The 15,770-nt window shown below is 52.9% G+C and overlaps 7 protein-coding genes across 7 annotated transcripts; 5 read left to right on the top strand and 2 right to left on the bottom strand.

Annotated features, from left to right (window-relative positions):
• Positions 1-919: 919 nt before the first annotated feature.
• NECHADRAFT_74679 (uncharacterized protein) lies at positions 920-2,516 on the top strand (the record flags this gene model as incomplete). The annotated part of the gene is made up of 4 exons (XM_003054154.1): positions 920-1,119; positions 1,193-1,742; positions 1,819-1,908; positions 1,956-2,516. The coding sequence occupies 4 exons, from the start codon at positions 920-922 to the stop codon at positions 2,514-2,516; spliced, it is 1,401 nt and encodes a 466-aa protein (XP_003054200.1).
• Positions 2,517-2,939: 423 nt separating this feature from the next.
• On the top strand, positions 2,940-4,004 carry NECHADRAFT_102364 (uncharacterized protein). Its single transcript, XM_003054153.1, has 4 exons — positions 2,940-2,973; positions 3,035-3,095; positions 3,145-3,679; positions 3,732-4,004. Exons 1-4 carry the CDS (start codon positions 2,946-2,948, stop codon positions 3,807-3,809), a joined length of 702 nt encoding a protein of 233 aa, XP_003054199.1. The 5' UTR covers positions 2,940-2,945; the 3' UTR covers positions 3,810-4,004.
• Positions 4,005-5,102: 1,098 nt separating this feature from the next.
• On the bottom strand, positions 5,103-5,917 carry NECHADRAFT_74677 (uncharacterized protein; the record flags this gene model as incomplete). The annotated part of the gene is made up of 3 exons (XM_003053440.1): positions 5,103-5,110; positions 5,263-5,427; positions 5,476-5,917. The coding sequence occupies 3 exons, from the start codon at positions 5,915-5,917 to the stop codon at positions 5,103-5,105; spliced, it is 615 nt and encodes a 204-aa protein (XP_003053486.1).
• Positions 5,918-6,013: 96 nt separating this feature from the next.
• NECHADRAFT_98762 (uncharacterized protein) lies at positions 6,014-7,505 on the bottom strand. Its single transcript, XM_003053439.1, has 7 exons — positions 7,386-7,505; positions 7,304-7,312; positions 7,149-7,220; positions 6,791-7,096; positions 6,648-6,732; positions 6,294-6,596; positions 6,014-6,230 (listed from the first exon to the last, which is right to left on the bottom strand). The coding sequence occupies exons 1-6, from the start codon at positions 7,407-7,409 to the stop codon at positions 6,463-6,465; spliced, it is 630 nt and encodes a 209-aa protein (XP_003053485.1). The 5' UTR covers positions 7,410-7,505; the 3' UTR covers positions 6,014-6,230; positions 6,294-6,462.
• A 240-nt stretch (positions 7,506-7,745) lies between these two features.
• On the top strand, positions 7,746-8,615 carry NECHADRAFT_65572 (60S ribosomal protein L11). Its single transcript, XM_003054152.1, has 3 exons — positions 7,746-7,913; positions 7,976-8,058; positions 8,117-8,615. Exons 1-3 carry the CDS (start codon positions 7,769-7,771, stop codon positions 8,408-8,410), a joined length of 522 nt encoding a protein of 173 aa, XP_003054198.1. The 5' UTR covers positions 7,746-7,768; the 3' UTR covers positions 8,411-8,615.
• A 1,482-nt stretch (positions 8,616-10,097) lies between these two features.
• NECHADRAFT_30907 (uncharacterized protein) lies at positions 10,098-12,524 on the top strand (the record flags this gene model as incomplete). The annotated part of the gene is made up of 7 exons (XM_003054151.1): positions 10,098-10,169; positions 10,390-10,547; positions 10,717-10,773; positions 10,827-10,947; positions 11,009-11,474; positions 11,690-12,210; positions 12,261-12,524. 7 exons carry the CDS (start codon positions 10,098-10,100, stop codon positions 12,522-12,524), a joined length of 1,659 nt encoding a protein of 552 aa, XP_003054197.1.
• A 1,889-nt stretch (positions 12,525-14,413) lies between these two features.
• NECHADRAFT_98759 (uncharacterized protein) lies at positions 14,414-15,734 on the top strand. The gene is made up of 4 exons (XM_003054150.1): positions 14,414-14,529; positions 14,578-14,675; positions 14,735-15,457; positions 15,538-15,734. Exons 1-4 carry the CDS (start codon positions 14,433-14,435, stop codon positions 15,667-15,669), a joined length of 1,050 nt encoding a protein of 349 aa, XP_003054196.1. The 5' UTR covers positions 14,414-14,432; the 3' UTR covers positions 15,670-15,734.
• Positions 15,735-15,770: the final 36 nt, after the last annotated feature.

Genomic DNA, 15,770 nt, shown 5'->3' with positions numbered 1-15,770 from the left:
ATGATACCATGAATTGAAATTGAAACACATGATCGTGTAGTTTGATCGACGAGCATGTCCCTGAATCGTGTTGGCTGTGACTTGTCGAATTACGAGGGTGTTGGGTCTCGACTTTGATAGTTGGGTGCCAGGTTAGTTTTGGGCTGTGTTTGGGCTATGACAAAAGGTCGTATTTGACTATGTGAGTTGCCGAATGGCTTGTAGATACAGAAAATGGCAAACAATCAGGTCAGAGCTAGTGGCGACCTTTAATCAGGCTTCAAGAACAAATGTTCAATGCACAATCCGAAAACCATCGGAGTCGCTTGTGAGGTCATCGCCATGACCCAAAACGGCTGCTGCATCCGAAGGCTGCGGTTCTAAAGACACCATGTGGGTTGCTCCCGGAAGGTGGGGGAGTCTGGGCTCATCCAGTCGAATTAAAGTTGTGGGCCACGCCCTGACGCTCACGAATGTTCTACTCTTGGAGAGGTTAAAGAGGCGGGAGAATCTATATCGACTTTCACCAAACTTCATCTTCTTTAACACCGGGTCAGTGGCTGGCACCAGGTATGGGCTTGATTCCAGGCCCTAGGGCTGGAAAATAAACTCTGGACCATTACCGCAACTGGACTAGACGATGCTCTTCATGCAGGGAACTATCTCGCCCAATCAGACGAAGCCGGCTCTGAACCCTTCTTAAACGACGTGATGTGCCGGAGCATGAGGCGGAGGAGGAGGCGCCTTTGACAAGTCGAGATCGATCCCGCTCGCCATGCACACACAACGGTCCGGCATGCCGATGCCGATGCCGATGCCGACGCTGCCAACCGGCTCTTGCAACAGCTAGACAGACACCGTACAGCTCATCAACTCCCGCCGTTGTCCATCACGGCCGCCGAGTCTCTTCCCCCTGTCTGGCCGCTTTCATGATCCCATCATGTCCACCACTCTGCCGGTCCTGGCCCCCCGCCTCCCGGGCTGCCCGCCGGCGGTGGACGACAGGACCTACACCAAGGAGCACACCGAGGAGGAGTGGGAGGCCATGCGCGAGGTCATCAAGAGGTTGTACATACGCGACAACCGCAAGCTCAACGAGACCATGGCCATCCTGCAGGCGAGGCACGGCTTTGCAGCGACGTGAGTGCAGCCTTTTAAGACTAAGTAGATGAAATCAAAGACCTGAGCTGATTGACTTTTGCCCCGGGAATAGAGAGCAAATGTTCAAGAAGCGCTTAAAGAAGTGGAATCTCAGGAAGCGCACATATCGCAAGAGCCCCTCGGGTTCCACAGCTTCCACTCCTGCGCAGATTGCCGAGGCATACTGTCAGAGTGCAGTAACAGCAGAGACGGAGACAGTTGACGACCAGACTGCGGCGTCTTCGTCTTCGCCCGAGGAGCAGTCTCCTGAAGAGGTCAATGATACCTCCATGGCCCTCATCCGGCCCTCTAACAATGCAGGGCCCTACGCAAATCTCGAGCAGGTTCTCGGCAGCGTCTTCTCGTGGAGTCAGTCCAAGCTGGACACATACCCCGTTGCGTCGGATCCCATGTCGAGATATCTGGCGAATCCAAATCACCCCCCTATCCAGGACAGCCGGACAATGTACCGGACGTTTGAGCTTGTTTTCGATCTGTGGTACCACGGAAAAGGGAACCTTGCAGGTTTGGCTGCACGGAGAGGCTTCTATGTGCTTGAGTTTGTCCTCAGTGAGGACCACCCGGACCTTGTATGGCACGTCCTGGACACCATCTTTGACATGGTAGATCGTGGACATCTTCAGCTTCTGGGCTTATTCTTGGATCATGCTACTATTCTGGCACAACGACAACTGCCAGCTCAACACCCACTCCTCCGGATTCTACAACAACTACGGGCATGTGATTATCAATCAGATCAAGGGAGGAGTTACTTATGCCATATACTACGTCAGGCCTGGATGCGAAACGTCGACATGCTGGCCGAACACATCGAGTCCTCGGATCCACAACGGCTCTGGCTCTACGAACAACTTATCTGGGATGGACGGACGCGGCTGCGCAAAGGGAGCGAGCTCGCCAAGAGGCAGGACGCCATGTACCACGCCCTCGAAACAATGGCCGAGGCACAAGACCACGGCCCCACGGTGGACGACTCTGACCGGTTACGAATAGAGGCGCTAAGGCTCGAGTTTACGCAGATGGACGTGGGCGACAAAAAGAAGGCCGAGGAGCTGGCGCTCAACCTCCTCAACCATACGAGCTCCGACACGGGGATGGGGTCCAGATCAAGCGATCGGTTCCACGCGTACGCGCGCAAGATGCTCGCCCGGGTCCAGCAGGATCGACAGGAGTGGGACACGGCTGAGCAGAATCTGCAGTACGCCATCTACAAGCGCGAGGCGGCCCACGGCACGCTCAACAACCTGCGCGTGATCCGCGACATGTGGGTGCTCGCCGCGCACTACCAAAAGGCCGGACGGCAGGGGGACGCGGATGCCATCACCTCGGATGCCCTCTCGAGGGCGCAGCTATACCTAGAGCAAGGAACTAGCTGAAGTTTGGATCGTGATACGGTGTCCTTTGGAGTTGGCGGTTCTAGAATGGGTTGGGGGGCTGCATACACACATACCATGCGAGTCGGCGTACGGTTTTTAATGATTTGAGTCAAATCCTCAAACAAACCAACAACAACAACTACTACTTATTAAGCAACAACCTGCCTAGTTCATCTTGGAGGATCAAAATCTGGTTCATGAGGAAGGGTATGGCGGTTCATGGACCTGGGGTTGAAAATGGACCTAGGCTGCAGCCACGTGTGCACCGCCACAATGACGTTGACACTTTTGGCCTTGAGGATAGCGGCCTCTACACCAATACAAATTTACCTACTTCAGTAACAACCTGGCCTCTACCTTGACTCTTTGCCTAGACAAATCACTCGCTAGATCGCTTCTTCGTTCCCTATACTCGTCTACAGTGTCAGAATGGCTACCGGAGCTCCCCCAGACTACTGTGAGCTCTACAGCAACCCCACCATGGAATGCGCCGACAGCTAACACAGCGAATACTTTAGATTCCATCCTTGAGGTCTCTGATACAGCCACTACTCAGCAGATCCGCGATGCCTACAAGCGGTATGTTTTTAAGATAGAGCGCTTAAAGCTTTGCTGACACCCCCACCAGCGCCGCCTTGAAGACGCACCCCGATCGCGTCGCCAGCACCTCCCCAGACCGAGCCGAACGAACCCGCAAGTTTCAGCTCGTCAACGATGCCTACTATACTCTCTCCGATAACACCCGTCGCCGCGAGTACGACGCCCAGCGCAAGCTCTTCAATACGAGCACACCCGCCGACCCCTTCGAGGAGGACATCCCCGAGGGTGAGGAGGGAGCGCCGCCCCAGAGCGCATACTCATGGGCATGGAACTTCTTCACCAACCAGGCCGGCGGCGGGGCTGCCAACGCGCAGGACCGCGAGCAGACGGAGAATGCCCAGTTCAGCGACGTGTTTGAGGAGATGATGCGGGAGGAGGGCATGGCCGAGGGAGGGGATAACCACCCCACGAGCAAGTTCTGGGGCATGCTGGGCGGCGTGAGCGGCGGCGCCCTGGGCTTCATCGTTGCCAACGTGCCGGGAATGGTCGCTGGTGCCGTGGCGGGCAACAGGCTAGGGGCTATTCGGGATGCCAGGGGCAAGAGCGTATATGCCGTGTTCCAGGTATGTTTGCTTATACGCTGTGGTGTAAGTTCAAGCTGACTTTTCTTATCAGGAACTTCCTCAGGATGACAGGGCCAAGCTGTTGAGTCAGTTGGCCATAAGAGTTTTCAGCCATGCTGTTGGTATTTGAGTTGGAGACTCTTGAATAGTTTGTGGTATGATTGGGCGCTGGGAGTTTGTTAGTATGGGCTATTGAAGAACAGGTATTCTCTTTTCTCTGGGTTATGAGGGTTAAGTAACGAGGGCGGTTGATCAGGCGCATTGATTCAATAAACGAGCCTTAGTTAGGAACCTAGAATTCAACATCGTTTGGACATTGAATTTCAAAGACAACAGCACCTCTGAGTCTTGTTTCGTGTGTATTAATTTAGTAAATGGACTTTTTGTGAGTGTTGGTTGTTCCCAATATACCCCTGAGGTAGATCTCGCCTTATACCCGCACTGAGAGAATGCACATGGAAACTCCCTCTCAAAATATGACATGTCAAGTGGACTCTGGCAAGGGTTCTACCCACTCTCCCTCCAATCAGGCTTCAAACTCTTGTGCCACGACTTGGCTCTTGTAAAGTAGCCCCTTATGAAGCTTCCAACACGGGCGAGAACAGCCTTTGACCATACTGAGCAAGAAACTTGCCAGGAAACTTCTCATGCCATAAAAAGTCTGCCAATATCACTTCGAGTTCCAAAGAATTCGAAACGCCTAGTAGGATGAGTGCTTTGGACAAGTTACCAGAAAAGAAGTCCCAGTCTTGGCCAGACTCAAAAGCGGCGGATGCCCCCATCACTAGACACCAGAGCAGCCCAGGTTGAAACACGAGCCGGGTAGCAAGCATCAAATAACCCTCCTGTAACTGGCCTATAAGTCGCCCAAGGATCGCTCGAGGTAGGTGGTGACTTGGGACCAGTTCCCGAATGATCAGGTAGAAAAAGGCGTGTGCTGCCGTCACGAGGATGCGCCCTTCAGACGTGAGGCCATCACCGCCTAGAGTTGTCTGAAGATGGTGGTCAACAACGTTGATAAGTACACGAAAGTCTTGCATGGGCACGTCTTTTGACTTTAATGAATATTGTGCCTGCCGTACAAGTGAGAAGTTGTTTTGAACGGTTGTGTCGTCGAAACTGGACTCGAACACTCCTAAATGCGCCAGGCTCGGGGTATTGGCAGCATCAAGTATACGGAGTGGAAGTGATATCATATCCATGGTAAGGATCATGGGAAGTATGGGTTTCGTGCCCAGCCCAATCGCGGCTTGTATGTCGGACCTATCAACGTCAGAGATGAAGGGATGATCTCTTTAGACGAACCCACCAGTTTATGACACGAGCTACGTTGACATTATCCTTGAGCTCATCATAACCTCGTCTCGCTCGGATCAATAGATCAACAGCTCTCAGGTGCACACAGGCAACCTCATAGTTCCCTTCAGTGCCCTATCAAATAGTCAGCACCATGTAAAGACTGTAGCAAAAAGCCCCGACCTCGATGTTGGCAAGATTGGCGATTGTCCCGATCAGTATCATGTCGTTGACACCCTGAGCAAGTCTCTGTCTCACTCCCTGAATTACCAGTGCCTTTTGCTTACATCCTTCGTTCGCCACTCTCCTGGGATCCGGCAGCAACTGTGACCAAAGAGCTGCTGCGAGGCCCAATGTTGTGTGCATGAGCAGGGGATCCGAAAAAGCGTAGCCTTCCCACCATTGCTTTCGGATGTAGGCAATGGTAGCACGAAGGTCGAATCGAGAAATGACTACCCCTTGTTAATAAAGAGCAACGGTTTGTCCCTGAGTCGACGTACAGAATCTGATCAACTTGTCGTCATTGTCACTTAGAGGAATAGGAAACGCGCTGAAAGGATCTCCGCGGCCTTGGCCGGGAGCTTTGAAAAGATCCCATGGCGTGTTGGGATAAGTACCGGCGTCAAGGTGGTCAGCGGTGACATGCCCTGATGAGTTGGCAAAGTCTTTGGTTGATCGTGACTGGACAGTCTTGAGTTTCGATGCCTTGGCGGCCTGTTTCTCCTTGTTCGAAACCTGTTGAGACTTTCTCGGCCCGTTAGAGACCCTGAATCGACCCTTGAGTGTGTCCTTTTGTCTGATGGTAAGTTGAGAATCTTTGGATCCTCCAGGATCTATTGCTTGACTCTTGTGTTGTAAACCGGTCTTGACTGCGTGGCTTCTGGTGGACGCTGAAGGTCGTTTTGAGGTGCCATCTGAAACTACGAATGTGAAATCGGGCATGATTGTGTTCTAAGATCCGAAAGGTGCATCGAGAATGGTGTCATGAAAATTCACGCTCATGCTGTAAGAGTGATGGATGGAGGCGTTCATACACATAGGTAGTCAAGCATTAGTCAGCACTAGCAAGCTTGACTTGATCGATTTCTCAACGTCTTCACAGGATGTCATATAGGAGGTGTCTCCTGTATTCAAATAATCATCTAGGCGTGTAGCCCGTCACTCATATACTTGATCATCTCATCACCATGAAACGAAACGAAACCTCCCGAGTCCCTTACACCATGAATGCGCCTCATGTGCTCCGTAAAAAGGTCTTGGCAAGTCTTGTTAACATTGATGCCAGGACGGTAGAACTCCATGAGGAAATTTCACATACATTTTTGTATGACCCAAACTCATAATCTCGACATCTCTTCCTGCGCCCACGGTTCTCTGATTCGGAGGGCAAGCCAGACGTTCTTTCGTCCTTGGTGACGGTATCGCAATGTCCGTGTCCGTCCTCTCAGATCATTAAGTTTACCCTAGGTATCCAGCGCCTACATAACCTATCTTCTCGAAGAGGGCTGGAATCCAGGAGGAGGGGGACCGCCAGGGTTGAAGCCGGGAGGCGGGAACTGAGGGTTTCCGGGGAATCCAGCTGGAGGGGGAGGAAAGTTTCCAGGGAATCCGGGAGGGGGTGCTTGGCAATGATTAGAAAATCGTCTTCGATAGCGAGAATTGGCAAACTTACCACCTCGACCACCTGGGAATCCAGGGCCACCGGGGAAGCCAGGGAAGCCAGGAGGGGGAGCACCACCAACGCCGGCAGCAGGGCCCTAAGAAGAGAGTTAGTAACCTGCTAGATAACTTGGATATGGGACAAGGGATGCGTACGGCCAAAGAAGGAGGCGCAGCTCCTCTGCCAGCAGGGCGAGCGACACCAGGGCCAGCCGCCAGAGCTGAAGAGATTCCACCAGGGGCACTCTTTCCAAGTCGAGCGCTAGGGTCGGCGGGGGGAGGCGACTCGACGGAGAGGGAGATGATGTGAGCGCCTCGGACGATGGTGAGACCTAGAGTTCGCTTCTCCTCCGACTCGATGGTTTGCGTCGCGGAACCACTCGCGCCAGGGGCAGCAGGCTTGTTCTGCTTGCGCTTGACGCGTCGGAACTCTTCGGTGTCGGCGAGGACGAGGTTCATGTGCTATGGTATGATTAGCCTTGGTCTAAAGCCGCGGTCAAGTGGTATATCGAACCTTGTCAAAGGCAAGCATCTGACCGGTCATTGCCCTGCCATCGTTAAGGGTAACCCGCATCCGCCAGTTAATCTATATCGAAAGCGTTAGCTTGGAACAAGCAATCGCGGAGCATGAAGCAGTAGAGCATCATGCGCTCGTCGGGGTATACGTACGTAACCGGCCTGGAGAGTAAAGAGGTTAGCATCTGAACAACAAAGAGGACTCGACGCGTGACGAGGGATCAGAGAAACATACCATCTTTCCTTGCTTGTTCGACATCTTGGCGGTTGTTGCGAGGACTAGCTAGCGCAGTGCCTCTTGATTTCAAAAATTGGGGGTTGATCGCGGAGCTCTTGCGCGCGATCGCAACCTTCAATGCCTGGAGCTCTGAAGGTGAGGATGATGTCCAAAATCTGCGGAGCCTGATGGAGAAGGCTGAGAGGTACACCGACAATGTACCGAACTTGCGCTAGGCCACATTTGCAATAGGCGCGCCCCACTTTGGCACACGGCTCGCTTGAGGGCAGAGAAACCCTCAAATTTTTTATAGGTTCACAAAATCTCAAATCCCACTCTCCGCAACCTCGCGATCTTCGACAGACAACTTCATCACCAGGTCCGACTAATCAACCGCAGCAATGGCGTCCGAGAAGACCAGCAACCCCATGCGGGAGCTCAAGATTCAGAAGCTCGTTCTGAACATCTCCGTCGGCGAGTCTGGTGACAGACTTACCCGTGCCGCCAAGGTGCTCGAGCAGCTTTCTGGTCAGACCCCCGTCTACAGTAAGTTTTTGCGCATCACGAACCGAGGCGATGCGATTTTTGTTGACCGAATTTTTCTCCAGGCAAGGCCCGCTACACCGTCCGTACCTTCGGTATCCGACGTAACGAAAAGATTGCTGTCCACGTCACCGTCCGAGGCCCCAAGGTAATTACGAACAATTCAGCAAGACGACAATCGAAACCAGGTGCTAACATGTCCCAAGGCCGAGGAGATTCTCGAGCGTGGCCTCAAGGTCAAGGAGTACGAGCTCCGCAAGCGCAACTTCTCCGAGACCGGCAACTTCGGCTTCGGTATCAGCGAGCACATCGATCTTGGTATCAAGTACGACCCCTCGATCGGTATCTACGGCATGGACTTCTACTGCTGCATGACCCGACCTGGTGAGCGCGTCACCCGCCGACGACGCACCAAGAGCCGCATCGGTGCCGGCCACCGCATCAAGCGCGACGAGACCGTCAAGTGGTTCAAGTCTCGCTTCGACGGTATTGTCCGATAAATGGATTGAATGGTTTATTTGTCTTTAACGGAATGGTCACGGCGAATATTGAGGGGGAAAATCACATGGGGCATGTATTTTGTTGCCTTTTGCTGCTGCATCAGCTCGACCGAATTCAGTCGAGCCACGGCCTGAGAGACCGACCGGCACTCTGCCGGCTTTCCGATATTCACTCTGAATGTGACATATGCCATCATTCTTGCCAGATTATTGGTATTTTGTCTACTTGGCCTATCGTTTTTGCGTCTACGTGAGACGTGTTGAACAATGTCCCTATGGGGCTGGAAGCTCTGCTTCTGGCACATGATGTCTTTGTTGAGAGGCATCATCAGGCCATTGGAAGTATGAATATTGTAGATGGCGTAGGGACCTCGACGAGGAAGCCAGATGTACTCGAGAGTGTCGGCAGATGCGTATGTGATCCTACTCTGGTCGTAATTCACAACTCACCAACCGTCATGTTACAATGGTCTACTTTGCGAACATGAGTTGTCATGGTAAAGTTTCAACAAGAGAGCATCACCGTCATGAAAACAATAACCCCGACAATTTGTAGACCAATTCCACAATGCGGAGGTGCACCCCAGATTCAACATCTGATAACTTTACTTGGGGACATGGGGCACATTTGTTGTAAGACAGCACGGAAATAAACGAGACACCGACAACGACAACGACGGTGAAAAACAGTCTAAAGCCTCTCAAATATTATGTGAAAATTGTTACAATATATACCAAAATGATGCAGAGATGTACTAATAAAAGGCAAAGCTTTAGATCTCTTCCGTACAATTTCTTCCTGGTGTCTCGTTCTTCCTTGATCATCGTGGACGATGCACAACTCTTGATGACAGAGATGAAACAGGTTGAGCCGGAAAAATCACGGACCAAAGGCGGGATTCACGGGCCACGACAACCTCAGCCACCCCAGCTTGCGATTGATTGATCAATGGATGGATGGGGTCAGTTGGCCATGTTGCTTTGTCTTGGCTTGGCTGCTTGTAAGCTTGCGTTGCTGCTATTCTCTCACTGCTCTGTCCTGCTCCGTAGCCGGTCGCCAGGCCAGCACCAGGGTTCCACCGCAAATATGGAAGCTCGTTGGGTCACACAGCTCCTCCGACATCCCCTGGCCCATCTCAGTACCGCATTTCTCAGGCACTAACTGTCTAGGCCTACCCGGGTAATGCCGGTCGGTCGGCGGTACGGGAGTTGCTTGAGATGCGAGTTTCGGCGCGGCGCCAGCAGCCCGCCAGGAGCGACGTGAGGGAGATCTGGGGATCTCAGATCGAGTCAATTGACATGTAGACGAGGCCTCTATCTAATCAATTGACCCCCTAGACCCCCCAGAGCAGCTCTCGACACCTGCAATTGATGTCGGACGTCAGCTCGGCGGACGAAATGAAGCTCCGAAATGGAGCGGCTAGAGGAAAGCGAGCTAAGAAATTGTTAAGGCTGCCTCGGGATTTCCAGGCAAAAACGCGCAGTGGGCCCTGATTGGGCGGTCGGACCAGCTGAGCCCCACCTTATCCCTCAGACAGACTCTGCTCTCCATCACCGTCCTTCCTCAAAAAACTCCATTTGCTCTCCTGCAAAGGCAGCACCGCACTCCCCAATCTCCCCTCCCTCCAATTGCACCTGGCTGCAATTGCTCTCCTTTCATCTCCAAACCTCCCGTACCTCTCTTAATATGTTCCGGAACGCCCTCCGACAGTCGACGCGCGCCGTCGGCGCTGTCTCTGCTGCTGGCAGGGTCGCCGCGGTAAGTCGTGCTCCCCCGAGCCCCGAATCGGCCTCAGAGCCATCGACCAGCGACTCCAAACAGCCTGCACCATCGCCAATCCATCGTGCGAGCTCAATTGGGTCGTCGGACCAAGCTTCCATCGCCCGCAAGAGCTTTTTCTAGCTGTTTTGGCCCGCTGTCGATGCTCATACCGCCGTCCCATTTTCGGGCTTCGGCTAACTTGTTTTTCACCACTCAGGTCCGAAATGCCGCACCCGCCGCCATCAACGCTGCCCGATACTACGCCTCCGACGCCAAGGCTACTCCCACCGAGGTTTCTTCCATCCTCGAGCAGCGAATCCGTGGTGTCCAGGAGGAGTCCGGTCTCGCTGAGACTGGCCGTGTCCTTTCCGTCGGGTATGTGGATCATTAGGAAGCATTCGGAACGAGGCTGTGGGATGGATCCTGTGAGCTCTTTGTAGCGTCACATCGCAACACAACACGACACCATACCACGCCTCCGCCCCTCCGGATGTCCTGGGAAGATGCAATTGGGACTCAATCGATACTAACTATGCATCTACAGTGATGGTATCGCCCGTGTGCACGGCATGGCCAACGTCCAGGCTGAGGAGCTTGTCGAGTAAGTGCCGATCGGACTCCGATCATGGAGCTGCATCTAACAATCAACAATAGGTTCGCCTCTGGCGTCAAGGGCATGTGCATGAACCTCGAGGCCGGCCAGGTCGGTGTTGTGCTTTTCGGTTCCGATCGTCTCGTCAAGGAGGGTGAGACTGTCAAGCGTACCGGCGAGATTGTAAGCACAACCCCACCTCAACCGTTGATATGCGATCATATAGACTTACACAAACCTCTAGGTGGATATCCCCGTCGGCCCTGAGATGCTCGGCCGTGTCGTCGACGCTCTCGGCAACCCCATTGACGGCAAGGGCCCCATCCCCACCAAGGAGCGACGCCGTGCTCAGCTCAAGGCTCCCGGCATTCTGCCCCGAAAGTCTGTCAACGAGCCCGTCCAGACTGGTCTCAAGTCCATCGACGCCATGGTTCCCATCGGCCGTGGCCAGCGTGAGCTGATCATCGGTGACCGTCAGACCGGCAAGACTGCCGTTGGTCTCGACACCATCCTCAACCAGAAGCGCTGGAACAACAGCAACGACGAGAAGAAGAAGCTCTACTGTGTCTACGTTGCTGTCGGCCAGAAGCGATCCACCGTCGCCCAGCTTGTCCAGACCCTTGAGGAGAACGACGCCATGAAGTACTCCATCGTCGTTGCTGCCACTGCCTCCGAGGCCGCTCCTCTTCAGTACCTCGCCCCCTTCACTGGTATGTACCCTGCTACTTCAAACTCGCTCCTGCCCTTTGTTTTGCTTTATGTAATCGTCGAGTGGATACTCTTCCCTGAACATGGACGCTCCTGCCACATGGATCATCCACAAATGAGATATCCTAAACTTCAGAACCACATCTCACAACACATCACAACAACTGTTGTTACGCTTCAGAACAACACTGGAACAACTTGTTAACTGTTTTGCTAGGCGCGTCGATTGGCGAATGGTTCCGTGACAATGGCCGACACTCTCTTGTCATCTACGACGATCTTTCCAAGCAGGCCGTCGCCTACCGACAGATGTCTCTGCTTCTCCGACGTCCCCCTGGACGTGAGGCTTACCCCGGTGACGTTTTCTACCTGCACTCTCGTCTCCTCGAGCGTGCTGCCAAGATGAACGACAAGCTCGGTGGTGGTTCCATGACTGCCCTTCCCATCATTGAGACCCAGGGTGGTGATGTGTCTGCCTACATTCCCACCAACGTCATTTCCATCACCGATGGTCAGATCTTCCTGGAGTCTGAGCTTTTCTACAAGGGTATCCGACCTGCCATCAACGTCGGTCTTTCCGTCTCGCGTGTCGGCTCCTCTGCCCAGCTCAAGGCCATGAAGCAGGTTGCTGGCTCCCTGAAGCTTTTCTTGGCCCAGTACCGTGAGGTCGCTGCTTTCGCCCAGTTCGGTTCCGATCTTGATGCTGCTACCAAGCAGACTCTGAGCCGTGGTGAGCGTGTAAGTTGAACCCATTGATCCAAAGAAAACAGATGCTAATCACTCTACAGCTTACCGAGCTCCTCAAGCAGAAGCAATACTCTCCCATGGCCGTCAACGAGATGGTTCCCCTCATCTTCGCCGGTGTCAACGGTTACCTTGACACCGTTCCCGTCAACAAGATCCTCCAGTGGGAGTCTGACTTCCTTGCCCACCTCAAGACCAACGAGGCCGACCTCATTGCCACCATTGACAAGGAGGGTGCCCTCTCCAAGGAGACTGAGGCCAAGCTCCGTGACGTCGTCCAGACATTCGTCAAGAGCTTCCTGGGTTAAATATAATCAAAAGCATCTTGCGCGGAGAAGAACGGGGGCTTTTGGGGATGTCGCTATCTATACCGAATAACTGTAGTCGTGTTTTCTCTCTTGAGGCGGAGGGAATAGTCGAGGGGTCGCGCCTGATAGGAACGGCGGGATGAGTTGAGGGAGATTCACCCGTCGTATTGCCACTTGTAAAATAGAGCACAAAACTCAATGAACGCCCTCGATTCCTTTTGTTCCAACTTCCTAAATATTGTTCCTACCACCTATTCCCAAGTGAGACTGGCGTTGAATGTGTCTGTCAAGCTGTTGCAGTAGTGGTGTTCTGTGTGGGGGAGCGATCTCGGAGAAAATACTCGTCTAAGGATGATGATGAAGAATGATAAAAACGTAGTAGATTTGATAGATAATCTACATAAGACTATGAAAAAGTTGTCCATTATTTTGGTATTTTTATATAAACTCATTGATTATCAAGTCATAGCCTTAGAGGAGTAAGTGTATGCATCACTTCCTCACACAACAAAACACCGCTGCAACACCCCAACAAGACATCCATTACTGTCGATAGATCCCGCGTACAACTTTGCTGGGAATCCAGGCTTCTCGAAGAGAAGGATACATACTGCCCAAACTTTGGTGATTGGTGCCAGTAGTTAGTAGGTAGGTAGTTCGAGGACATTAAGTAGACTAAGGGTGAATGTGAGCGGTCCATAGGATTAAATCTCATCAAAAAGCTGTGCTTCCCCAATTATGACGTTGGGAATTTGACAAACGTACCTCTCGAGATCTCGGAGCCTTCGGTGGCATCCATCTTACGCGCTTCTAGTGCAAAGAGCTGATGAAGGGGAGGAGCGGAAAGCTCGCATGCCGATAGAGTTCCTTGTGTGAGGGCTGTCCGGACTCCGTGGTCGCTGTTGGTACCAGAGCCAATATACAGCATTGGTGGGCATCCTGGCTTCTCAAAGAGAAGAGCATAAATTGCCCATACTTTCTCGATGGGTGCTGGAACAAGACAGCGAAAGAGGTCAAGTGAAGGGGGTGTGGGTGACTTCAGGATATGGAGTAAGCCGGGGGCAAAGGTCAACGGCGATTGGGAGGAGATCTGGTGAAATGCCTCTTCTTCCCCCAGGATAGCCTTGAAGATTGGGCATACATACCACTCAGGTGCCTCAACGGTGATAGTACTCCAAGTGTAGCCATCCACCAGATCACAGAGCTCCCGAGTGATCTCCATGTTTCGATTGTGGTATCCATTCTCAGAGATCAACGAGAAGAGCGGATTGCTCACGAGCCCAGCCCTTTGATGAAATTGGTGGTGCCTATCCTGAGCTTGCGGTGCCTCAAGAGATAATGAAAGAGGGAAGATGATTCATGATGGAGGGCTTCAAGCTCCCATGCAGGGAAAGAGCGATGGAGGCCGAGCTAACAGCAGAACGACAGAATCTCGGACCCAGTACCTATGTACCTACCCTAGGTACCTACCGTCAGGATGATAAGTTTGATGAAGATGAGATAAAACTTATGAATAATGTATATAAAACCATCAAAAACATGGCCTATTATTTTGGCATTTTCATACAAGTCTGTTCATTATGAAATCCTAACCTGAGACGAGTCAGACGTGTTTTGCCGTTCCTGGGCAGAGTTCTTGATCCACGTGGGAGCTTGTTGAAGCTCTCGCAACAGTGACATCATGAATTGTCAAGTCATTAAAAACAGGCTCAACACCAATTGATCATCACACATTATCACCTTGCCCATTTTTCAAAGAAAGAGTCAATTGATTGCCTTGCAAATCTCAATGGTACCCTCCCTCTCATCCGGCTGCAACTATCCCAATTGGAACATCCCCCACCTTCGGAACGAACGACTCCAACTTGAACTCTCTCCAACACAAATCACCAACTTCTAGATCCTGCAATGTCTACCGAGGACCTCAACATGTCTGCCGCTACGAAAAATGTCTTGGCCAAGGTGCGGCGCATCATCCCGCCGATGCTGGAATCATTTCACAAGGGTTCGTACCTTCGCGGCTCAGCCGGCGTGGACTGACTGATCTGAGCAGGCCAGCTGGGCCGAGTGGCCGTTATAGGAGGTAGCGAGAACTACACGGGTGCGCCGTACTTTTCAGCAATGGCGAGCGCAAGATTAGGATGCGATATGGCGAGTAGCAAGTCCTCAACCCTAGGTTATACAAGTTGGCTAACCAATGTTCCTCGTAGTCCCACGTCATCTGCACGCCCGCCGCAGCGACCGTCATCAAGTCATACTCGCCGAACCTCATGGTCCATCCTCTGATGCGTCAGAGCCCGGCCCCGAACCCGAACCAAGACCCGGCGACCCGGGACACATCCAAGGACCCAGACTCTGACCCAGAGCACATATCGGCGCAGATCATTGACCTGCTCCCGCGGCTGCACGTCCTCGTCGTCGGACCTGGCCTCGGTCGCGATCCATTGATGCATGCTACCGTAGCACGCGTCATCCGCGCAGCGCGCAATCGAGGTACACCCGTCGTGCTAGATGCCGATGCTCTGATACTGGTGCAGAAGGACCCGGGCCTGGTGAGAGGTTACGATGGCGCGGTGCTGACGCCCAACGTCGTCGAGTTTGCCAAGCTGTGCGAGGCGCTCAAGGTCGACGTCAGTGAAGGCGCAAGCGAGACGGCGAGGGTTGAGGCTCTAGCCAAGACGCTCGAGGGCGTAACGGTTATTCAGAAGGGCGCCAAGGACTACATCTCCAATGGCGAGACAACCCTTACGGTCGATCTCCAGGGTGGCAGGAAGAGAAGTGGTGGACAGGGAGATACCCTGACGGGATCCATTGCAACCTTCTTGGGGTGGAGGAAAGCCTACCTCGACCGTCTTTGGGATGTAGGCCAGAATGCTCTCGGCGAGCATGAACTGGTTGGGCTGGCAGCTTTTGGTGGTGCCGCCATCACAAGAGTAGGTGATCTCTTTTTCTTTGTTTCGATGAATGCATCCGTCAGCTCCGCATTGAACAATCACATGCTCACCGTCAATAGGAGTGCTCTCGTCTAGCCTTTGCTAAGAAGGGTCGCAGTCTCCAGGCCAGTGACTTGACTGAAGAGGTGCACGTTGCATTCCTCAACATCTTTGGGGAAGAAGACGAGGAGACAGACTCGTCGAGACTATAGACACACATAAAGGAGCTACGAAGACACGATAAGCAAACATGTCACAGGCTATCCTCGATTTGTCCAAGGCCCAACGGCTTGCTCTTTGATGTGATGTGACG

The sequence above is a fragment of the Fusarium vanettenii genome, assembly GCF_000151355.1.
Source record: "Fusarium vanettenii 77-13-4 chromosome 1 genomic scaffold NECHAsca_1_chr1_3_0, whole genome shotgun sequence".
In the NCBI taxonomy this organism is placed as follows: domain Eukaryota; kingdom Fungi; phylum Ascomycota; class Sordariomycetes; order Hypocreales; family Nectriaceae; genus Fusarium; species Fusarium vanettenii.
The sequence above is the reverse complement of the archived record's forward strand: the minus strand, read 5'-3'. Positions and strand labels throughout refer to the sequence as shown.